The sequence below is a fragment of the Coregonus clupeaformis genome, chromosome 18, assembly GCF_020615455.1.
Source record: "Coregonus clupeaformis isolate EN_2021a chromosome 18, ASM2061545v1, whole genome shotgun sequence".
Taxonomy (NCBI): Eukaryota; Metazoa; Chordata; class Actinopteri; order Salmoniformes; family Salmonidae; genus Coregonus; species Coregonus clupeaformis.
Window position 1 is genome coordinate 20,667,033 of NC_059209.1, and position 25,598 is coordinate 20,692,630.

Sequence of the window (25,598 nt, forward strand, 5' to 3'; positions counted from 1 at the left end):
AATACCCATCCACGACCCATTTTCAATGCCCTGGCTGAGGGAAGGAGGTTCTCACCCAAGATTTGATGGTACATGGCCCCGTCCATCGTCCCTTTCATGCGGTGAAGTTGTCCTGTCCCCTTAGCAGAAAAACACCCCCAAAGCATTATGTTTCCACCTCCATGTTTGACGGTGGGGATGGTGTTCTTGGGGTCATAGGCAGCATTCCTCCTCCTCCAAACATGGCGAGTTGAGTTGATGCCAAAGAGTTCCATTTTGGTCTCATCTGACCACAACACTTTCACCCAGTTCTCCTCTGAATCATTCAGATATTCATTGGCAAACTTCAGACGGGCATGTATATGTGCTTTCTTGAGCAGGGGGACCTTGCGGGCGCTGCAGGATTTCAGTCCTTCACGGCGTAGTGTGTTACCAATTGTTTTCTTGGTGACTATGGTTCCAGCTACCTTGAGATCATTGACAAGATCCTCTCGTGTAGTTCTGGGCTGATTCCTCACCGTTCTCATGATCATTGCAACTCCACGAGGTGAGATCTTGCATGGAGCCCCAGGCCGAGGGAGATTGACAGTTCATTGTGTTTCTTCCATTTGCGAATAATCGCACCAACTGTTGTCACCTTCTCACCAAGCTGCTTGGCGATGGTCTTGTAGCCCATTCCAGCCTTGTGTAGGTCTACAATCTTGTCCCTGACATCCTTGGAGAGCTCTTTGGTCTTGACCATGGTGGAGAGTTTGGAATCTGATTGATTGATTGCTTCTGTGGACAGGTGTCTTTTATACGGGTAACAAGCTGAGATTAGGAGCACTCCCTTTAAGAGTGTGCTCCTAATCTCAGCTCGTTACCTGTATAAAAGACACCTGGGAGCCAGAAATCTTTCTGATTGAGAGGGGGTCAAATACTTATTTCCCTCATTAAAATGCAAATCAATTTATAACATTTTTGATATGCGTTTTTCAGGATTTTTTTGTTGTTATTCTGTCTCTCACTGTTCAAATAAACCTACCATTAAAATTATAGACTGATCATTTCTTTGTCAGTGGGCAAACGTACAAAATCAGCAGGGGATCAAATACTTTTTTCCCTCACTGTAGTATGAATATGCTTGACATCGGCAAAGACGGGAGTTTTTCAGAATAAAAATAAACGAGATGGAGCTAAGCACAGGCAGAATACTCAAGGAAAACCTGCTTCAGTCTGCTTTAAACCAGACACTGGTAGAGGAATATACCTTTCAGCACGACAATAACCTATAACACAATGAATGTCCCTGAGTGGCCAAGTTAAAGTTTTGTTGTAAATCTGCTTGAAGATCTATGGCTTGAGGTGAAAATTGCTGTCTAGCCATGACACCCAACACCTTGACAGAGCTTGAAGAATTTTGAAAAGAATAATGGCCAAATATTGCACAATCCAGGTGTGCAAAGCTTTTAGAGACTTACCCAAGAAGACTCCGCTGTAATCACTGCCAAAGGTGTTTCTAATCAAAGTATATTAGTGTTTCATTTTACATACATTTTAAAGAAATCTTAAGTTTTTCTTTTACATCTTGACATTACATAGTATTTTTGTATATCGTTGACAAAAAATGACAATTAAATCAATTTTAATCCCACTTTGTAAGACAATCAAATGTGAAGAAATCCAAGGGGGGTGAATGCTTATGAAACCCACTGTATGCTCATATTAGCCTGAGTTAAATCAAACTAAGCTGTGGTAAGGTCAATGTCAGATGGGTTGTATAGATTTCAGATATCAGACAGTGACACGCGCCAGGTTCGTCTGATTGACAGACTCCTTTGGAGAATGATTGCCACAGTGGTAAACCCTGGGTGACACACACACACACACACACACACACACACACACACCGCACACTGCTCTAAGGGGGTGAGAGTCCTGATGGTCATTAATTAACTTCCACACTGGGGAGATCCTTAAGTTATTGATTACCCCATGAGCCATGCCCACCAGAAGACAAAGCTCTTAGACTAACAGGGAATCGAATTGTGTGAGCTACTGTAGAGAGAAATATCATGTTTGTTTTTGTTAGCATGCACATACTCCACAGTATTCTTTACCAGTGTGTGTGTGTGTGTGTGTCAAATTGCAACGTGCTATCTAGAACCTAAAATGATTATTTGGTTGTCCCCATAGGAAAACCCTTGTTGGTTCCAAGTAGAACCGTTTTGGGTTCCATGTAGAACCCTTTCCACAGTGGAACCCTTTCCACACATGGAGCCAAAAAGGTTTTTTACTTGGAAACAAAAAGGGTTCTCCTATGGGGACAGCCAAATGACCCTTTTGGAACCTTTATTTCTAAGAGTGTGACTGGTTGTTTGTCTTGTGTGTCTCCACAGCATTGGTTCTCTGATGAGGCGGGTGTTTGTAATGCGGACGGTCAGCATGGCGTTCCAGAGCTCCCTCCTGACTGTGCTGGAACCCTCCCCACTCATGAAAGGTGAGAGAAAACCCGACCGCACTCTTGACTAGACAGCATGGGCATCAGTTCACACACACACTAACCATGGACATACAGTACATAATTGACTCTAACCAGCCTGTCCTTTACCACTGATCTAGACTTATGCGCGTCCCTAGTCCCCTACTAGCCACATCTATTTGTCCATCCGTAGCTCTATATCTTTTGTTCCTTTACCTTGCACGATGTGGGAGCCTGTTGACTGTGTGACTGATGAATGAAGGCAGACACCTCGATGTGACCTCACTGACTCACACAGGTAGCTATGAATATTATGAACAGAACCACAGGGCTCCCAGATCGATCCGCTTTTGTACATGAAAGCTACACGGGATGGACTTTACCGGAGACCCATAGCATGGATTTACAACTGCGGCACTCTAACCCACTGAGGTATATAGAACTGGAGACTGCGTCCAATATTTCCGACCGTTGTTTTTCAAGGTAATCTACTCACGTTCGCATATGCCGATTCATGGATGTCTATGTCTGGGTTGCATCCGGTTTACACCGACCAACATCACATGCGCAGTAGCACTCAGTGCGCAATTAATTACTTAAAAATCATACAATGTGATTTTCTGGATTTTTGTTTTAGATTCCATCTCTCACAGTTGAAGTGTACCTATGATAAAAATTACAGACCTCTACATGCTTTGTAAGTAGGAAAACCTGCAAAATCGGCAGTGTATCAAATACTTGTTCTCCCCACTGTATATGATGCTCAAAGTCCATTCAGTATGTTGCATTAGCCCATATGCCATGCATGCTCCCCAGCCAAGCAGACATGGGTTCAAATAATTGTCAAAAAAGAATGATAGGAATCGCTCTAGTAGATCTTTGTAAATCTACAAATCTCAGATCCCCCCTCTCTCTGCTCTCTCTCACAAACATTCCGTTTTAATCTCATGCGAGTGAAGGAAAGCTGAAAGAAGAACAGAAGCTCTCTGTGTGACCTGTTTGAACCTTTGTTGAGCTGTTCACTCTGGAAACCTCTGGAAGTGGAGGCCTCCCTCTTAGAGCGAGAACAATGATGTCAAAGATCCAAAATGTGACAAAGTTTTGCTGCAAAATTCTCAATATTATATGAGTACCCCCTTCTCTCACTCTGATGAGCTGAGTTAGTGTCTCACTCTCTGAATCCTATGAAATGGAGAAGTCTTATTCAGCAAAACTCAACATCTCTAGTGAATAATTCACCGTCAGTGGGAGCTGAGAGATGCTCTGTGTCGCCTGTGTTCTGCTCTCTTTTCCTGAGAGGGAACAACTTGTTTGGGGGAACGCGAGGAGACGGCACCCCCCTCACTTCCACCTTTATCGTCTCAGTTCAGCGACAGATCAGGCTCCACTGATATATGTTGTGCTACTGAGCTTTCCTCACCCCATCCATCCAGTAGGAAGCTCTGAGCGAAAATGAATATTTAAATAGCGCTAACTTAGAACCGGACGTGACATAATGTCTCGCAACATTGTGCTATTGTGTTGACATTGAGACGTGTTAAGGCTGTTTCTCAGGCTGTGTTTGTGCCCCTCAGGTATGGCTGTGTTGAGTTTGAGCGTTCAGCACTTCCTGGGCGGCCTCATCACCACGCTCACCTTCACGACCATGATGCACTGCACACAGAGAGCAGAGGAGAGTGTACAGGTAAGAGCCACTCTCTACACACCTGTCAACCCAGTACCTACAGTGCCTTCAGAAAGTATTCATCGTACCTCTTGACTTATTACAGCCTGAATTCAAAGTGGATTGAATAGATTATATATTATATTACCCATCTACACCCATGACAAAGTGAAAACATGTTTTTATAAATATCTCATTTACATAAGTATTCACACCCCTGAGTCAATACATTGGCAGCTATTACAGCTGTGAGTCTTTCTGGGTGAGTCTCTAAGAACCTTGCACACCTGGATTGTACAATACAGTATTTGCACATTATTATTTATAACATTCTTCAAGTTCTGTCAAGTCTTGCCATAGATTTTCAAGCCGATTTAAGTCAAAACTGTAACTAGGCCACTCCGGAACATTCAATGTCATCTTGGTAAGCAACTCCAGTGTATATTTGGCCTTGTGTTTTAGGTTATTGTCCTGCTGAAAGGTGAATTTGTCTTCCAGTGTCTGTTGGGAAGCAGACTGAACCAGATTTTCCTCTAGGATTTTGCCTGTGCTTAGCTCTATTCTGTTTCTTTTTATCAAAAAAAAAACTCCCTAGTCCTTGCCAATGACAAGCATACCCATAACATGATGCAGGCACCACCATGCATGAAAATATGAAGAGTGGTACTCAGTGATGTTTTGTGTTGGATTTGCCGTGAACATAATGCTTTGTATTCAGGATATAAAAATAATTTCTTTGCCACATTTTTTGCAGTTTTACTTTAGTGCCTTATTGCAAATGGAATGCATGTTTTGGAATATTTGTATTCTGTACAGGCTTCCTTCTTTTCACTCTGTCATTTAGGTTAGTTTTGTGGAGTAACTACAATGTTTTCCTATCACAGCCATTAAACTCTGTAACTGTTTTAAAATCATAATTGGCCTCATGGTGAAATCCCTGAACGGTTTCCTTCCTCTCCGGCAACTGAGTTAGGAATGACGCCTGTATCTTTCTAGTGACTGGGTATATTGATACACCATCAAAAGTGTAATTGATAACTTCACCATGCTCAAAGGCAAAATGAAAACAGGTTTTTATAAATTTTTGCAAATTTATTAAAAACAAAACACATACCTTATTTATATAAGTATTCAGACCCTTTTGCTTTCAGACTGTTTCCATTGATCATCCTTGAGATGTTTCTACAACTTGATTGGAGTCCACCTGTGGTAAATTCAATTGATTGGACATGATTTGGAAAGGCACACACCTGTCTATATGACGTCCCGCAGTTGACAGTGCATGTGAGAGCAAAAACCAAGCCATGAGGTCGAAGGAATTATCCGTAGAGCTCCGAGACAAGATTGTGTCGAGGCACAGATCTGCGGAAATATTTCTGCAGCATTGAAGGTCCCCAAGAACCCAGTGGCCTCCAAAATTCTTAAATGGAAGAAGTTTGGAACCACCAAGACTCTTCCTAGAGCTGGCCGCCCGTCCAAACGGAGCAATCGGGGGAGAAGGGCCTTGGTCTGGGAGGTGACCAAGAATCCAATGGTGACTTTGACAGAGCTCCAGAGTTCATCTGTGGAGATGGGAGAACCTCCTAGAAGGACAACCATCTCTGCAGCACTCCACCAATCAGGCCTTTATGGGAGAGTGGCCAGAGGGAAGCCACTCCTCAGGAAAAGGCACATAACAGCCCACTTGGAGTTTGCCAAAAGGCACCTAAAGGACTCTCATAACATGAGAAACAAGATTATCTGGTCTGATGAAACCAAGATTGAACACTTTGGCCTCAATGCCAAGTGTCACGTCTGGAGGAAACCTGGCACCATCCCTACGGTGAAGCATGGTGGTGGCAGCATCATGTAGTGGGGATGTTTTTCAGCGGCAGGGACTGGGAGACTGATCAGGATCGAGGGAAAGATGAATGGAACAAAGTACAAAGAGATCCTTGATGAAAACCTGCTCCAGAGCGCCAAGACAATGCAGGAGTGGCTTCGGGACAAGTCTCTCTGAATGTCCTTGAGTGGCCCAGCCAGAGCCCGGACTTGAACGCGATCGAACATCTCTGGAGAGAACTGAAATTAGCTGTGCAGCGTCGCTCCCCATCCAACCTGACAGAGCTAGAGAGTAAAGGGTCTGAATACTTATGTAAATGTGATACTTCAATTTGGTGTTTCTTATAAATTAGTAAATATTTCTAAAAAACAGTTTTTGCTTTGTCATTATGGGGTATTGTGTGTCGATTGATGAGGGGGGAAAAACACAATTTAATCCATTTTAGAATAAGGCTGTAAAAAAAAAAGTTGAGGGGTCTGAATACATTTTGAATGAACTGTAATTGTAAGTGTGGGGTACAGAGATGTGGTAATTATTCATGTTAACCACATCCTTCTACACCCCCCCTCCCCCAGTGGTGGTTATCCCACTGGCTATCCTAAGTTGAATGCACCAATTTGTAAGTAGCTCTGGATAAGAGCATCTGCTAAATGACTTAAATGTAAATGTCTAAGGAGTGTGCTGACACTTACTGATATTCTACAGTGGCATGTCATACAGATATGTAGTCCCGTGTAGCTCAGTTGGTAGAGCATGGCGTTTGCAACGTCAGGGTTGTGGGTTCGTTTCCCACGGGGGGCCAGTATGAAAATGTATGCACTCATTAACTGTAAGTCGCTCTGGATAAGAGCGTCTGCTAAATGACTAAAATGTAAATAATGTAAAATTGCACTCAGTGAGTCCTTGTAACTTATTATGTGACTTGTTAAGCACATTTTTACTCCTGAATGTATTTAGGCTTGCCATAACAAAGGGGTTGAATTCTTCTTGACTCAAGACATTTCAGCTTTTTGTTTTTATTAATTTGTTAAAAATTCCACTTTGACATTGTCGGGTATTGTGTGTAGGTCAGTGGCACAACATCTCAATCCATTTTAAATTCAGGCTGTAACAACAAAGGGTGGAAGAAGTCAAGGAGTGTGAATACTTTCTGAAGGCACTGTGTTTCACACATAATTCACAGTATATTATCTGTAAAAATAATCAGGCAATGTTTATATGACCCTCTTTCAAACAGTCCCATTTCTACAACTTCCTTGCCTGCATACCGCTTATATAAATTGCAGTGCGTAGCCTGCACCAGGGAGGAGTGGGAGCAAGAGACATAAACAAATCTACTTTGATCCTGTGTTGCGACCATTGTCATGGTAACCTGACCGAGACAGCATTGATCAAGTTGTAAATTCCTCTGACAGAATGCATTGCTTTTATTTCTTCACAACCATAAGTTAGTTATTTTTAGCTCGCATTACTTGTAAATAATTACCTTGTAATGTGTTAACTTCCTGTTGTGATGAATAAAAAGTTGGCTAAAGTCAAACTCAAAACGTTTTCAGATATGTTCAGGTAATTATGCAGGCTAGCCAGCTAAGTAGATACCCATCGTTAGCTAACAAGCTAGCAACGAACCTAAACATTGTCTAGATAGAAAGTTGCTTAAAATTTAGTAGGAACGTCAAAAGTTCAGGCTGCTGCACAGATCCTATGGACGCTCTAGTCTTGAGCGCCTGGTTGAATTGTGCTTAAGAGCATTTTTTTCTCTCTAAATGGTTAAACTAGTGAGAAATATGTGATCATTGAAAAAATTTGAATTTGCTTCAGTTACTATCATCTTAAATTAAGATATTGAAATATTTTGCCATATCTAATTAATGTATATTACGCTACTTTCCATGATGTAGACAGTATGTGTTACTACATTACACGAGCTGACGTCTTGACCACATCCTTTTTACCTCAGATTGGTAATGTTAGTATAAAAGTTTTTGTCAACACAATGACACAAGATCAGTAGCTTAAAACAGATCAATATCTTTGGTTTTGTACTGTTGATTTTGTCATACTCGCTGGGGGTTGCAGGACTTTTCTTTCCTTTTCTTTCACAAATGGCATGTATAATTTGGGGATGTCTCTCTATAAGACTGGCCACACACCAATAAACAGACTTGACAGTCAAACTATCGCTTAAATAGCAGCCAACCGTTGTCACTGTTGATATCCTTTGGCTGGTCCTAATTCGTTGAAGTTAACTAACAGAGAAAGTGATTTGTTCCCTTTTCCTTGAGTGTAGCTTCCCGAAATCAACATCCACCTGTCTAAAATATAGATAGACGCCTTCTACAAATTCTCATCTAACCAACCATGTATAGGTTATTCCAAGTTTCTGTGTGGTCTTTGAATAGTGTTAGTTTAAGCAGCGCTACACCCCAAACGTTTGCCCACTGTTCTTTTGATTTCAGTGTGACATTGATGGAAGAGATTAACAAAAAAAGTGTTGCGTTACTCTTACCGCGTTGGCGACCCACTTGAATCAAAATGCAACACTTCAAAATGTCAAAAAGCTGTCTTCTACAAATTGTCTTCTAACCAATGATCTACACATTATTCCCAGATTCCGCATGGTTTTTGAGCTGAGCTTTAACAGGAAGTGCAACCTGATCTCATGATAATAATCAATAGAGTGATTGACAAAACAGTGTTGCGTTTCTCTTTCTGTTTTGTTGATCCCCGTATCAAAATGCAACATTCCAAAATGTAGCTGACTGTGTTTTGCAGGTTGTCCTCTAACCATTGATGTAAAAATGTATTCAGTTTCCATGTGGTTTTTTAGTTGTGGTAGTTTCAAAAGCTATTTCAGCCAAACCCGTTGCTGACAGGCGTATAAAATTGAGCACACAGCCATGCAAATCTCCATAGACAAACATTGGCATTAGAATGGCCTTACTGAAGAGCTCAGTGACTTTCAACGTGGCACCGTAATAGGATGCCACCTTTGCAACAAGTCAGTTCGTCAAATTTCTGCCCTTCTAGAGCTGCCCCGGTCAACTGTAAGTGCTGTTATTGTGAAGTGGAAACGTGTAGGAGTAACAACGGCTCAGCTGCGAAGTGGTAGGCCACACAAGCTCACAGAATGGGACCACCGAGTGCTGAAGCGCGTAGTGTGTAAAAATCGCCTGTTCCCGGTTGCAACACTCACTTCAGAGTTCCAAACTGCCTCTAGAAGCAATGTCAGCACAATAACTGTTAGGCGGGAGCTTCATGAAATGGGTTTCCATGGCCAAGCAACCTCAAACAAGCCTAAGATCACCATGTGCAATGCCGAGCGTCGGCTGGAGTGGTGTAAAGCTCGCCGCCATTGGACTCTGGAGCAGTGGAAACGCGTTCTCTGGAGTAATGAATCACGCTTCACCATCTGACAGTCCGACGGACAAATCTGGGTTTGGCGGATGCCAGGAGAACACTACCTGCACCAATGCATTGTGTCAACTGTAAAGTTTGGTGGAGGAGGAATAATGGTCTGGGGCTACTTTTCATGTTTCGGGCTAGGTCATTTAGTTCCAGTTAAGGGAAATCTAAACGCTACAGCATACAATTACATTCTAGACGATTCTGTGCGGTGTGGAAGAACTTGACTGGCCTGCACAGAGCCCTGACCTCCACCCCATCGAACACCTTTGGGATGAATTGGAACGCCGACTGCTAGCCAGGCCTAATTGCCCAACTTCAGTGCCCGACCTCACTAATGCTCTTGTGGCTGAATGGAAGCAAGTCCCCGCAGCAATGTTCCAACATCTAGTGGATAGCCTTCCCAGAAGAGTGGAGGCTGTTATAGCAGCAAAGGGGGGACCAACTCCATATTAATGCCCATGATTTTGGAATGAAAGTTCGACAAGCAGGTGTCCACAAACTTTTGGTCATGTAGTGGACCAGAAATCACCAAAACGGGTTTGCTCTGCCTACTTTTAGTTGCCTTACTTGGTAGATTGACATTTTTAAACGGATGGGGGTTTTTTGGGTGCAAAAGATGGAGCAGGTAGTTATGCTATTTGGACTAGGCTGCTGCGATGTCATGCAGACTGAGACTGTCGTTTTTGTGTTTATACTTTTTCATAACGACAAGGTTGATGTCGGACATCAATAGAATGTTCATGATGTAATGCGTGCTAAAGCCGGTTAGATGAAAGGCGACGTTTTCACAAAGACGTAGGTGGAATCTTTAAAGAAAATACAGAAAAGATACCTAGAAATGAATGTAACACGTTTGTTTTCCCGGCTACACCTTTCAGATGTAAAGAAAATATGGTATAAAAGAGATATAACAGTGTAACCTAGAACATAATTTCCCATGGCCAAGTCAGGTCCTAGGTGTGAGAAACACGTGTGAAGTAAGATAAGAGATAAGTACAAATGTCTTACATTATCATTACCAAAAAACAAAGGTTCTATAACTCTAAACATATTATATTCAGCTTAAAATCATGTTTTAATACGTAAAGTTGCTCTCATGGAATGTGAAAATGTAATGGGGATGCATTTGCTCCATTGTTTACATTTTTGTTGGTGGCCCACACTTTGAGGGTATGCACACATTTACGGAGTGGAGCTCTCAGCCATTTACCTCCACTTGGAGGAGAGGCTTCTACCTAAGAAGACGAGATTCTCTGAACCCCGGCGTGGCCATTGAGGTGGTCTGTTATGTAAGCCAGCGAAACAGAAACTCCTGGCTGTGAACAAACACAACAAAGAGCCCAGGCTAACCTGCCCTGTTCTGTTCCCTCTCCGCTCTCCCCACTCTTCTCCTTTTAAAGTGCTCCTTCTATGGAGTTAGGTCATATCCTGCGGTGTCAACAGGTAGGACAGGTAGCCGTCCTCAAAGCAACAACACCCACCCGTCAGCTGGGACTTACAAGCCCTTTACTCTTCTCTATTTTTTACTCCCTCGCTCCCTTTTTCTGTCTCTCTCACTCTCCTTTTTCATCTCTCTCTCTCTCTCCCCCTCTTCTTTGACAAAACTTTTTTTGTCCCGTTTAAACTGGGCCATCTCTGCCTGGAGGTGATCCGTTTGCAGCCTCTCAAACATCACTCAATCAATTCTGAAGGTGACAAGTTGCCTCGTTTCTACCAAGGAGTCAACGACTAGGAAAACTACACCAAGGAGGATACAAGGCTGTGTCTGGGCAATTAAGGAAGAAAAACCTAATGAAACAAAGCTAATCACAAATCCTTGATGATAAAGACAGGCGTTAACCTCCGGGGTTAATTTGAAATGTTCTCATGACACACATATCTGCCTGTTATTTTAAGGTCATATCCAGTGACAGAAAGCTGATACCATGAGTGCTTGTCGAGGGCCCAGGAGAGAGAAACGGAATCCCTTAAACAAGTTCGCTCGAATAAAAGCACTTCACTTAACCCGCCTGTGTGAACCCAGCTCAACCCAGCACTGGACTCTACTGAGACCCAGCAAAGATGCCTGGGAAATTTCTCCTTTACAGCTCGCCCGTTTTGCCACCAGTGACATTTGTCAGAGTCAGGTAACTGGCTAAGTTACTCATAGCCACAGAGGAGCTATACAGTGAGGGAAAAAAGTATTTGATCCCCTGCTGATTTTGTACGCTTGCCCACTGACAAAGAAATGATCAGTCTATAATTTTAATGGTAGGTTTATTTGAACAGTGAGAGACAGAATAACAACAAAAAAATCCAGAAAAACGCATGTCGAAAATGTTACAAATGATTTGCATTTTAATGAGGGAAATAAGTATTTTATTTGACCCCTCTGTAAAACATGACTTAGTACTTGGTGGCAAAACCGTTGTTGGCAATCACAGAGGTCAGACGTTTCTTGTAGTTGGCCACCAGGTTTGCACACATCTCAGGAGGGATTTTGTCCCACTCCTCTTTGCAGATCTTCTCCAAGTCATTAAGGTTTCGAGTCTGACGTTTGGCAACTCGAACCTTCAGCTCCCTCCACAGATTTTCTATGGGATTAAGGTCTGGAGACTGGCTAGGCCACTCCAGGACCTTAATCCAGGACCTTAATGTGCTTCTTCTTGAGCCACTCCTTTGTTGCCTTGGCTGTGTGTTTTGGGTCATTGTCATGCTGGAATACCTATCCACGACCCATTTTCAATGCCCTGGCTGAGGGAAGGAGGTTCTCACCCAAGATTTTACGGTACATGGCCCCGTCCATCGTCCCTTTGATGCGGTGAAGTTGTCCTGTCCCCTTAGCAGAAAAACACCCCCAAAGCATAATGTTTCCACCTCCATGTTTGACAGTGGGGATGGTGTTCTTAGGGTCATAGGCAGCATTCCTCCACCTCCAAACACGGCGAGTTGAGGGGGATCTTGCGGGCGCTGCAGGATTTCAGTCCTTCACTGCGTAGTGTGTTACCAATTGTTTTCTTGGTGACTATGGTCCCAGCTGCCTTGAGATCATTGACAAGATCCTCCTGTGTAGTTCTGGGCTGATTCCTCACCGTTCTCATGATCATTGCAACTCCACGAGGTGAGATCTTGCATGGATCCCCAGGCCGAGGGAGATTGACAGTCTTTTGTCTTTCTTCCATTTGCGAATAATCGCACCAACTGTTGTCACCTTCTCACCAAGCTGCTTGGTAATGGTCTTGTAGCCCATTCCAGCCTTGTGTAGGTCTACAATCTTGTCCCTGACATCCTTGGAGAGCTCTTTGGTCTTGGCCATGGTGGAGAGTTTGGAATGAGAGTTTCAAATGAGGCAATATCTCATTAAATATGCATATATTTGCATATCGCGCAAAAAAAAAATTCTGGACACTGGATGAAGTAAGCCTACATTTTTGTGTTGACTTTTTGTTAAGACACTCCAGGACGGGACTTGTCCAGAGCAGATTGTGGATAAATACTTTTTTCATCTTTCTATCTATAAAATACAAAAGTGAATTTTTCCAAAGAAAATGTTATCTAGAATAGTAAATTGACAACATATCAACCATTCCTTCTGGACAAGTCTGGAGAATATATCTAAGGATAACCACACTAAATTTGGTGAATGCAGATACTTTTGAAGCTGAGAAAAATGTGTTGGTGTGAGGGAAGAGTCTGACTTTCGGGAGAAATGACACTGAATTGACTGAATGTACATTGTAGTAGACACTCTTATCCAGAGCGACTTATAGGAGTAATTAGGGTTAAGTGCCTTGCTCAAGGGCACATCAACAGATTTTTCACCTAGTCGGCTTGGGGATTCGAACCAGTGACCTTTTGGTTACTGGCCCAACACTCTTAACCGCTAGACTATCAAACACCAAACGGCTGTTTAGACCCAATCACCATCTCTTCCAAATAAGTTGCTAAAGATAGTCCAGTTTGTAACATTCTCTATGAAATGGCTTTTAAATTGTGTAATTTAATGTAGTGAGCTTTGCAATTGTTGCTGTATGTCCATTTTAAAGTGGTTAAAATTCATTCAAATGTTGATGACGGTAATATGATAAACTAAAGAAAATATAAACGTTTGACATTTTTATGTTTACTTTTTGAAAATACTAATATTAATTGTTAGAAATACCAATAAATCTAAAAATGGATAAGTAGATGCAAAAATGTCACTTCAGCCTGTGGTGCCTGACTTTGGCACACTTGAAGTCTTTATGTCTGTTGGCGTATACACCTGAGTGTATGGAATAGGGTTGCCATCGTGTGTAGGTGTCAAAAGAGGGTGGAGACCGACGGATCTGCGTTAGTTATGTTGCATTGTTGTGTTGCTGTAGGCCTGAGAGGTGGGTTCTGGGATGTTAGGTAATCTGTCTCTCACTCTCTCTCTCTTTTTCTCTCTTCTCTCCTCTCTCCTCTCTCTCTAAGAGCCTGCAGGCCTGGACCAGATACCCCTCACCAGCTGGCCGCCATCCACACATTGGAGACAAAAATCTCAAGCTTTCTTGTTCCGGCTCCCTCTTTCATTCTTCTTTTAGTTCCTTTCTTCTTCTGCAGTATTTCTTTCCTTTTCTCTGTCTCCTGCCCCTCCTCCTTTTTTTGTGGGAATTTGTCTCCCCACTGATTTTCCTTTGCGAAATCCAGTAAAAGACAAGTAGATGACCACATGCCCGAGACAGAAATCTCATCCGAGTCCTGTTGTATTTTTCTCTCTCCCCTCGCCCCTACTTAACTCTCCTCTCTCCTCTCCCCTCTCCTCTTCTCCCTACAGGCCACCCACTACAGTTTCCTGTCCACTCTGGAGGTACTGGGGAAGCTGATGTTCAGTGCCCTGGCGGGGGGTCTGGTGGATTGGGTGGGTTTCCCCACCGCCTTCCTCCTCTTCCTGGTTCTCTCGGCCGGCACAGCCCTCCACGTCTGGAGGGCCACGGACACCGGGGTCCTCAGGGAACAGCTCAAAGAACAGCCCAAGTGATCTTCCCCAACAGATCAACCATCCCTAATGTGACTGCTTTAGCAATGATCCTCGCCAACACAATCCCTCTCACTCAGCGGTCCCCAACCTCCCGGTGTTTGAGAGTACAGTGTGCATGCAGTTTTTTTTTGCCCAGTGCTAACACGTCTGATCAAGCTACTCAAGGTGTCGATGATCAGTTGAGTCGTTTAACAAGGTGTGTGTGTGGGGTTGGAGATTGTTCCAGGGCACCGATGAGTAGCTGTATGGAGTTGAGGGATTGGATCAGTAGCATAAGGGATTGGGAGAACAATAAGGGGAAAGCTGTTAAGGGGTTGTTGGAGGACATACCATCTGAGACATTTTCATATATGCCAAGCCAGCAATAAAACTTAAGCCAGCAGTTATGTTTAGCCAGGGATTAGCTAGCGATGAAGTTTCTATATGTCATATCAGTTTGCCATTGCACTAGTTCTATGGTGACGTTTACGAATCCCTACTACCTCTAACACTGTAAGATATGCAGAAGAGGCTATTGAGCAGTAGAGTACAACATTTGCTAGCTAGAGTACGATTTTGATTAGCGATAGCTAGCTTAAACCATTACACAGCATCAGCTAGCCTAGGTTAGTTAGCACAATTAGGGAACTGTAGCCTTACAAAATGCATGGTGGCAAGTTATCGAGGATTGGCTAAATCTTTTTTTTATGGATTCAGGTACGTTTTTATGTATTCTGGCAGAGGAAAAAATATTTTCTTTACATGTTTTTCAACTACCTGCTGATATTACTTGTTTCTGTTAAGTTATGTGTAAAGTTCTTAAGAATACCACACCTTATCTAATCACTTTTTAGTGGGCTTGAAACATACAGCAGCTGAAGCAACTTAGATTGTGGTGCCTTCTTTTTATTTACGAACAGTTCATTCGACCGGCGAGAGGCATCTACTGGCAAAACAATGCAAATATTCAGCCAATGCCTCACACCGATCGAATGCCATCTGTCTTTTGATTACCATATCTCTCATTGTGATGGCTGAATGATAATATAACAGATAGTCAGGGAGGTGACATAGTGGCACAGGGACTAGGCAGTTCAGATTGGGACAGCCATGGAGAGAGAGAACCAGAGAAGCCATGTTATGAATTGGCATGAATGTCAGGGTCACTGTGACCAATGCAGCCATGCCCACTCTAATGTAAACACTTGTTGCAAAGCACACCCCTGTCTCTGACACGTGCTGAGAGACTGGCACAAAATAAATCTGCTATCCAAATGTCTATGTGCCATGGATGTGTGCTTGTTACTGTAGTAATGTCATATCGTGTAAAAAAATCTTCTACCTGAACTTACCCATTTTTAATACCATCACTTTGGCATCAGTCTAAAAGCAATCAAAGTAAACACCTGTAAAATGTAAAGATAGAAGCATAACATTAAAGTTTAGATGAGCGCGATGCAAGACTTTGCTCTCACACAGCCACACAGGGTATCTGCGCATGTGCATGGGTGTGCTTCACGCTGCTACAACGTAGCTATGGGGCCAAAACAGCTGAGAAGTTTAGCTCCGTTTCAACGTTCTTAGTTATTGCGGAAATTGACACACACTGTTACTTCGTGCATGCAACGTCATCTCGCTGAGTTTAGCTTTAATATCAACATAACTCCGGTATAATCATACCCATTATATCCAGTGACTGAGTGGGATTTATGCTAGACATTGTTGGGGACATTTCACCATGCCAAATCTTGGGACACCATTATGAATTCCTCACACACGCCTCCCATATATCCACCCTATATCACTTTGGATCAAGATCTCATTACATCTGGGCCCTCCTGATAACCATAGCTCTGTGTGTGTGTGTGAGAGAGAGAGACCCCATCGTCTCCCATTAGCACATCTGCCCTAAGGGTGAATCCCCAGCAAAGTCAACCTATATCTCTGTCCTCCTATACCTCTCCCCTTGTTCCATGAAACACACTCCTCACATTCTAGCTACAGCATTGCTATTTCTCAGAAAGCACAGTTGGTATAGACATTCTCAACCCACATTGATCATGTTTGGCTCTCGCTGTCGGAGAATCAAAACACAGGTGTTGGGAAGAATAACTAAGCGATTGACCATCTAATCAATAGACCCATTTCAATTCAAACTCAACATCGAGCGATGATATCATTACACATGCAGTGTTCAGGTTTCCTGCAGGATTACAACACTGTTTAGCATTACAATGCCTAATTTGGCTGTTTCAAATCACTTGTAATCTTTGTATTTCCTACAGGTGTTATTTACCAGATATGGGGAAACATAACACTTGTCTGCCTCTGCACAGTAGGTAAGCAGGCAGAAAGTCCAGACAAAATACCCCTACCAGCCAAGAAATGTTAAAAGGGCATGGCTTAACACGATCAAATATTCGATTCTCTGGGAAGTATTGAAATTGATACAGATACAACAAAGATACACAACCCAAAGACATGTCACAAAGACGCTTATTCATTCGACTCCCTTGAGCTTTATCAATGTGAGACCGAGTATCCTGATGAATCACTTCAGTTCAATCACTCATGCAAATGCTGCTAACCCCTTCAAATTCTTGGCCTTGTCTTCTTAGAGTTGTGGAGTTGCTACAGCGCTGGCTGATGGACAGACATGTAATCATGACATTGTTAGAGAGGGCTTTTCATAACACACCCTAAACACTGTGGCGTGGTACAGTTAACCCTCAGCCAACGTGTCATGACAGGTTGTCTATAAGATGCAGAGGGGGTGAAGGGATGGAGTAGTAGAGGGAAGAGGAACGTGGGGGTGGGTGGGGGGGTTGGGGTGGGTTGAAACATGGGGCGTCTTCTGCCATGGCCCTAATGGCTCAAACGAGGCTGTGAGCGAGTGGGGTGAGGCCAGGGATGGGGGCGAGAGGGACCCGCGACCCACTGTGAAGTGACTCAACCACAACAGCATATGAGCTGGCAGCTTGTCACATCTCCACCCATCAGAAAGGACTGTCCCATTACTGAACACATCACCATAGACCAAGCATGTCTCCCTTTTGTGTCGTATCATAAATGCATTGGTGGTATCACGAGCTATCGCCGGCACATGGAATGGAATATTCTTGCAGATTAGTCAGCCTATAAAATAGCTGACTGATTATGTTGGCAGGGAGTACAGATTATTTATGAAAATGACTACTGTACAAGTGAAATGACTATGCAATTTAGGACTCTTTAATGCATATATTCAGCTGGTCTAATTACACACTGTACAGATACCGGGGTCGGTGTACAATCTGATTTCAACTCATTGAAACCAATGGGCAAATTCCAATTTGTGACTTGAAGATTAAACTAAAACTCAGCGATTTGATGTTGCCACAATCAGCAGGATGAACCGAAGATATTGCAGATGAGCATGATGCAAGACGATGCACTCACACTAGTGAAGGCTGGTGGGAGGAGCTATAGGAGGACAGGCTCATTGTAATGGCTGGAATGGAATTAATGGAACGGTATCAAACGGTATCAAACCACATGTTTGATTCCGTTCCATTAATTCCATTCCAGCCATTACAATGAGCCCGTCCTGCTAAAGCTCCTCCCACCAGCCTCCACTGACTCACACTGAGTATTTGCGTGTGTGCACAGGTTCACCTCTGCTGCAACGTGATAGCTGCGAGTCAACAAAAGCCAAGAAGTTTAGTTTTGCGCTCTTAGGGCTGGATTCAATCCATATCGAAGATCCGCATTAAAATGTAAATGTAATTTCCGATTGAGCCTACATATGCAGCATTTACCGTGAATGCAGTCTCCGCGAACGCGGGAACATTGCCTTTATATTTCAATCGAGCTATAAAGCGGATCTTCCGCAATACTTAAGCGATACCGATTGAATCCAGCCCTTAGTTGTCGGACCGATACTGCTGTTTACTTTATGCATCCCTATCTTTAAATTCCTCCAGTAAAGTAACAGAGTTGAAATGGAACATGGTCAGATATAATTAGAAGAATGCACTAGCTAGACCTGCGCTGCCAAAATGAGGCTGAACAGTGAACAATAGGACTGGAGGGTCCTGTCACCGTTCTCAAAAGAAGCCACCTTGTGTGATGCTCCCAATTCTGAAAGCTCTCTCTTCGATGACCTCCATGGACCATTTGTCTCTCACCAGAAGAGATATCACCCTAGCTGAATGTAGAGATTGGTGCTACAGTCATGTGATCTGTGCTGCATACTGTATGCACTGTCATCCACATGATAAGAAAGCCAACTCGGAGGGAAAGGAATACGCCACTGCTTCTAAGGTATCTATCCATCACCACGGCTAGGGTTACTCCTCAGGTCTTAGCTAATGAGAATCTGAGCCCTGCTATGGCTCCTGTCTCTGTTCTGCAAGGCAGGCTCCAACCCTATACATCCCGATCAGCCATTGTGATTCTGGTTCTCACAGTCACGGTATCTGCTGTCTCAGCTCTATACGCAGTCAAGGTTTCCTGAGAGCATGGGTTCTAATGATTAGCGCATAGGAGTGCAGTGATTGTTCGCCAACGTAAGGTAACAGCCACGGTGGCATTCTGCATTCTTAAAATGGTAGCACTTTACATTACAGCACGATAATAACATGGTAATAGTGTGGTAACAATTTATAGTTACTCACTATGAAGACATTATTTTGTCCAGATCCCTCTTAATTTCAGTATAATTAGTTTTTCAGATGAAAATCTTGTTAATTATATTGCAAGGTAAATGTGAATCTTTTCTAGCTTTCTAAAGTCCATCAAATGTATTATATAAAGCAGGGGTATTCAAATCTTATAATTATTTGGTGGGTGCTATTTTTACTATTGCACACGTGTATTATACGCATGCGTGAATTGGAATTGTGTTTTTTTCATATCCCAACTCCCCCTGAGAGTGGCCAGGGTCAGCCATTATCAACTGCGACCCTGGAACAATTAGGGTTAAGTGCCTTGCTCAAGGGCACATCAACAGATTTTTCACCTAGTCAGCTCAGGGATTTGAACTAGAGACCTTTCGGTTACTGGCCCAACGCTCTAACCGCTATGCTACCTGCCGCCCATTTTACCCTATGAGGTCCGGGGTACTGCTGGTTTTCTGTTTTACCTGATCATGAATTGCACCCACCAGGTGTCCCAGGTCTAAATCAGTCGAGGTCCAGATTTGAAATGAAGGGATAGAAAAGGTTTATCCAGGCACCTCTAGCCCCCCACTCATTGTAATGATATTTACAGTAGCCATGATCTTGTTCATGATGAATGGGAAACAGATATAACCAGTGGTTGCAGCAGGTTTGTGGCGGTCCTGTCACGAGGTAGAAAAGTTGTTTTGGATCTGGATTGAGCGGGCAGAGTGAAGTAGAGGAAGATAGCAGTTTCAACAAACAGCATTTTTTAATAGGGCATGGATTTATGGTGGTTAAATCTTATAAATGTTCCATAAATGAACATTTGTAACTTTAAAATCCATGATAGTTAAAATGACAAACATACAAACCAAACCAAACAAAACAAAAAAGGGCACAGGAAGTGGTGCAGCCCAGGAGGCAGGCTTCCATTTTTTCAAGATCTCCATTTAGCGCAAACGCCATGTGCTCTCACCAAACGAAGCCGCTACATGCTCAGAAAAGCATTCCTCTGCCCAGGCGTTGCTGACACATGCCAGATCTTACAATGCCTGGATAGGTATTTTATGTACATCATATGTTATATCAATCTGGTGCCCGACAGCACTGTCGATGACATGGCACGCAACCACTGGATGATGCATGCAACGTCCGAGCAGAGGACCGCCACCACAACCTGGGTTCCACCATGCCTCCGGACTGCATTCACTTCCTGTGGGCGGCCGTCTGGAAGACAGGTTTAAATACACTGACTTAAAGTCACATGATCTGTCAATTAACCAATAGGACTGTTAGTTAGGTTAAACATGCAAATAAGTCACACCTGTGACAGTCCTGTCTCTGGGTGTTTAAGGGCTCTATTTATTCAGATTTACATTTACATTTTAGTCATTTAGCAGATGCTCTTATCCAGAGCGACTTACAGTTAGTGATTGCATACATTTTCATACTGGCCCCCCTTGGGAAACAAATCCACAACCCTAGCGTTGCAAGCGCCATGCTCTACCAACTGAGCTACAGGGGACCAGTAGCTCTAGCCGCTTTAGCCGACATCCGCATAGCGGTTGTTTTGGCGGTGTTGGGTGGGAACTGGGTTAGAGCTGTCAAATCCACAAGCGGCTCCTGTAATTATACATAAAGAGGACATTGCCATTGGCTACACGGAGTCGCATTAAGGGCCGTATTCAATCCGCATCGCGGAAGTTCAGGTTTACAGTGTGATTGAAATTTAAAGGCAATGTTCCCGCTTTAGCGGAGACTGCATTTATGGTAAACGCTGCATATGTCCACTCAATCGGAAATTGCATTTCTGTTGTGGAACCTGTAACGCTTCAGCATTACAGATTGAATAGAGCCCTAAGAGAAATCCCATGCAGCCTTGTTTACAAGTTCAAAGACTGGAATGTGAGATGTAATCTACACCTCGATTATGCTGATAGAAATCCTCATTATTTAATTGAATAATTTTCTATTTGAGCATTATTATTTCTATATAGCCTACACTTTCAGGTTCTGAACTTCTAACGCGAGTGGGATGGTGTGGCTTTGTGACAATGATCAAGAATAGCTGCTCACCAATTTGACAGCTCCAACACAGTGATACCTCCAACTTCGCCAAAACATCAGCTATGCGGGTGTCGGCTATCGCCGGTTAACGCTTGATCTGATTTAATCTAGGCCTGAATCTGTAAATGTAGATTCTGTAGGAGACTCAGTCAGGGCAACTCAACCCAGAGGAGACTGATGTGAAATAGAGATGGGTTGATTTAAGGACAATTCTGCCACTTTATAACCAGTTATTATGCTTTGAGTATATACAGTGCATTCGGAAAGTATTCAGACCCCTTCACATTTCCACATTTTGTTACGTTACAGCCTTATTCTAAAATGGATTTAAAAAGAAAAAATCTCAGCAATCTACACACAATACCCCATAATGACGAAGCAAAAACAGTTTTTAGAAATCTTAAAACTGAAATATCATATTTACATAAGCATTCAGACCCTTTACTCAGTACTTTGTTAAAGCACCTTTAGCAGCGATTACAGCCTCAAGTCTTCTTCTTGGGTATGACGCTACAAGTTTGGCACATCTGTATTTGGGGAGTTTCTCCCATTCTTCTATGCAGATCCTCTCAAGCTCTGTCAGGTTGGATGGGGAGTGTCGCTGCACAGCTATTTTCAGGTATCTCCAGAGATGTTCGATTGGGTTCAAGTCCGGGCTCTGGCTGGGCCACTCAAGGAAATTCAGAGACTTGTCCCGAAGCCAATCCTGTGTTGTCATGGCTGTGTGCTTAGGGTTGTTGTCCTGTTGGAAGGTGAACCTTCGCCCCAGTCTGAGATCTGGAACAGGTTTTCTCTCTGTACTTTGCTCCGTTCATCTTTCCCTTGATCCTGATTAGTCTCCCAGTCCCTGTCGCTGAAAAACATCCCCACAGAATGATGCTGCCACCACCATGCTGCACCGTAGGGATGGTATTGGCATTTAGGACAAAAAGTTCAGTCTTGGTTTCATGGTCTCAGAGTCCTTTAGGTGCCTATTGGCAAACTCCAAGCGGGCTGTCATGTGCCTTTTACTGAGGAGTGGCTTCCGTCTGGCCACTCTACCATAAAGGCCTGATTGGTGGAGTGCTGCAGAGATGGTTGTCCTTCTGGAAGGTTCTCCCATCTCCAAAGAGGAACTCTGGAGCTCAGTCAGAGTTACCATCAGGCTCTTGGTCACCTCCCAGACGAAGGCCCTTCTCCCCCGATTGCTCAGTTTGGACGGGCGGCCAGCTCTAGGAAGAATCTTGGTGGTTCCAAACTTCTTCCATTTAAGAATGATGGAGGCCACTGGGTTCGTGGGGACCTTCAATGCTGCAGAATTTTTTTGGTACCCTTCCCCAGATCTGTGCCTCGACACAATCCTGTCTCGGAGCTCTACGGACAATTCCTTCAACCTCATGGCTTGGTTTTTGTTCTGACATGCACTGTCAACTGTGGGACCCTATATAGACAGGTGTGCCTTTCCAAATCATGTCCAATCAATTGAATTTACCACAGGTGGACTCCAATCAAGTTGTAGAAACTTCTCAAGGAAGATCAAATGAAACAGGATGCACCTGAGCTCAATTTCGAGACTCATAACAAAGGGTCTGATTACTTATGTAAATAAGGTATCTTACATTTTTTATATATTAGCAAAAAAATCTAAAAACCTATTTTCACTTTGTCATTATGGGGTACTGTGTGTAGATTGATGAGGATAATTGTTGATTGAATCAATTTTAGAATAAGGCTGTAACGTAACAAAATGTGTGTGTGGGGGGGGATCTTTAGTACAAAAATAATACAACGCATATTATGTTTTGCTGCCGCTTCAGATAGAGAAGGGCATCATGGCCTCCAGGTCACCCTGAGCCTGCGCGCGCACACACACAATGTATCACACACACACAATGTATCATCCACAGTCACATGGCCTCCACCTCATTGACTTCCTCAAGTCATCACCTTCTCCTGCTAAGAGTTATTAAATAGTCCCCCGCCATCACAGCTGAGCCTCCTTGACATAACCTTACCCTGCCTGTCGCCTAAATAACAAAGACATGACTCGATCCAAAGCGGAGTAAATCCTTTTAATATAAAGGACATGGATCGGCACCGACGTGGATGTCGTAACACCTTTCGTAGTTCATAAAGGGAAATCTAAAGATAGTCTGGTCCCATTGGGAAATGTTTTTTCTTTATTAATCAGAAGAACACATTTCAGCTTTGGGTTGATAAACACTTGGGAAGGAGGAAGAAGATGATGGTGAGGAGGAGGAAGAGGAGTCAAACAAAGCGGGAGACAGAGTACAGGATACAGGAGTACAGGAGCTATAGCGTGTGGAAGATGGATCCGATCTGGATCCATGTCTTTTATTATTCTACAAACAAACAAAAAGTCATCACCTGGAGAGGAAACACTCTGACACCTGATGCTCTGGCTCACCCCTTACCTCCCAGCTTAGGTTACCCAGCAGGCCATTCTGCTGTCCGTGGGACAATAGCCGCGCAAAAAGACAACACCTTTTCCCCCTTGGGGCATTCCAAGTCGACAAAAAAGAAGAAACAACACTATTGTTTGAAGAGATTTAAACATTTTGCAATCTCTACCTCCCTGTTCCTTCCCCGATGGTAACTGGATCTGGCGATAGATGAAAACAGTCAGAGAACTCTCTCTCTTTCTGTTCATGCTTTTAAAAATAAATGTGCTTTTTTTATTTGTCCTGTTTACTATTGTTTTGGGGTGTTATTGTGTCCGTGTGTCTCGCGACGGTACGCTTAGCGGCTTAGTGCCCACTATCTTGGCTCAGGCTGAATGGGGTAGCCTGTCCTTTCCCTGCACGTCTATGTAATACGGGTATAAGGTTGGTGTATTGACCACCTCTGTGTCCCATCTCGATTGTTACTGTGTGAAATGAAATAGCTTCAAGTTATAAAAGAATCACGGGCGTCCCTTCCTTGTGAACCTACTCGGGGAAACCTTATGTGGACGATAACAGTCAAGGAATTCATATAAAAGTTCAAAACAGTTGAATTGCCATCCACTAGCCTTACTAAATTTCATTTTTACCACAGGTCTTCCAGTCTAATTCCATAATCAGACAGTTGTTTTCTCCTAATAGTAAATACCTGTACAGTGCATTCAGAAAGTATTCAGACCCCTTGACTTTCTCCACATTTTGTTACGTTACAGACTTATTCTAAAGTGGATTAAATTGTTTCCCCCCCCCCTCATCAATCTACACACAATACCCCATAATGGCAAAGCAAAAATTGGATTTTAGAAATTTTTGCTTATTTATTACAAATAAAAAACTGAAATATCACATTTACATAAGAATTCAGAACCTTTACTCAGTACTTTGTTGAAGCACCTTTGGCAGCGATTACAGCCTCAAGTCTTCTTGGGTATGACGCTACAAGCTTGGCACACTTGGTATTTGGGGAGTTTCTCCCATTGTTCTCTGCAGATCCTCTCAAGCTCTGTCAGGTTGGATGGGGAGCATCGCTGCACAGCTATTTTCAGGTCTCTCCAGAGATATTAGATCGGGTTCAAGTCCGGGCTCTGGCTGGGCCACTCAAGGACGTTCAGAGACTTGTCCCGAAGCCACTCCTGCGTTGTCTTGGCTGTGTGCTTAGGGTTGTTGTCCTGTTGGAAGGTGAATCTTCGCCCCAGTATGAGGTCCTGAGCACTCTGGAGCAGGTTTTCATCAAGGATCTCTTTGTACTTTGCTCCGTTCATCTTTCCCTCAATCCTGACTAGTCTCCCAGTCACTGCAGCTGAAAAACATCCCCACAGCATGATGCTGCCACCACCATGCTTCAACGTAGGAATGGTGCCAGGTTTCCTCCAGATGTGACGCTTGGCATTCAGGCCAAAGAGTTCAATCTTGGTTTCATCAGACCAGATAATCTTGTTTCTCATGGTCTGAGAGTCCTTAGGTGCCTTTTGGCAAACTCCAAGCGGGATGTCATGTGCCTTTTACTGAGGAGTGGTTTCAGTCTGGCCAATCTACCATAAAGGCCAGATTGGTGGAGTGCTGCAGAGATGGTTTTCCTTCTGGAAGGTTCTCCCATCTCCACAGAGGAACTCTGGATCGCTGTCAGAGTGACCATCGGGTTCTTGGTCACTTCCATGACCAAGGCCCTTTTCCCCGGATTTCTCAGTTTGGCCGGGCGGCCAGCTCTAGGAAGAGTCTTGGTGGTTCCAATCTTCTTCCATTTAAGAATGATGGAGGCCACTGTGTTCTTGGGGACCTTCAATGCTGCAACCATTTTTGGTACCCTTCCCCAGATCTGTGCCTCGACACAATCCTGTCTCGGACACAATTCCTTCGACCTCATTACTTTATTTTTGCTCTGAAATGTACTGTCAACTGTGGGACCTTATATAGACAGGTGTGTGTCTTTCCAAATAATGTCCAATCAATTGAATTTACCACTCCAATCAAGTTGTAGAAACATCTCAAGGATTATCAATGGAAACAGGATGCACCTGAGCTCAATTTCGAGTCTCATAGCAAAGGGTCTGAATACTTATGTAAATAAGGTGTTTCTGTTTTTTATTATTTAGATTGATGAGGAGTTTTTTATATTTTTTAATCCATTTTAGAATAAGGCTGCAACGTTACAAAATG

General features: G+C 43.3%; 1 protein-coding gene across 1 annotated transcript in view; it reads left to right on the forward strand.

Annotated features, from left to right (window-relative positions):
* The window catches only part of mfsd3 (major facilitator superfamily domain containing 3), a 45,949-nt gene extending 30,377 nt beyond the window's left edge, over nucleotides 1-15,572 (forward strand). The window contains exons 4-6 of the mRNA XM_041862558.2: nucleotides 2,358-2,458; nucleotides 4,015-4,124; nucleotides 14,111-15,572. Of these exons, the coding sequence (XP_041718492.1) occupies nucleotides 2,358-2,458; nucleotides 4,015-4,124; nucleotides 14,111-14,314 (415 nt within the window). The 3' untranslated portion in view covers nucleotides 14,315-15,572. The remainder of the gene's footprint in view (nucleotides 1-2,357; nucleotides 2,459-4,014; nucleotides 4,125-14,110) is intronic.
* The last annotated feature ends 10,026 nt before the right edge of the window (nucleotides 15,573-25,598 follow it).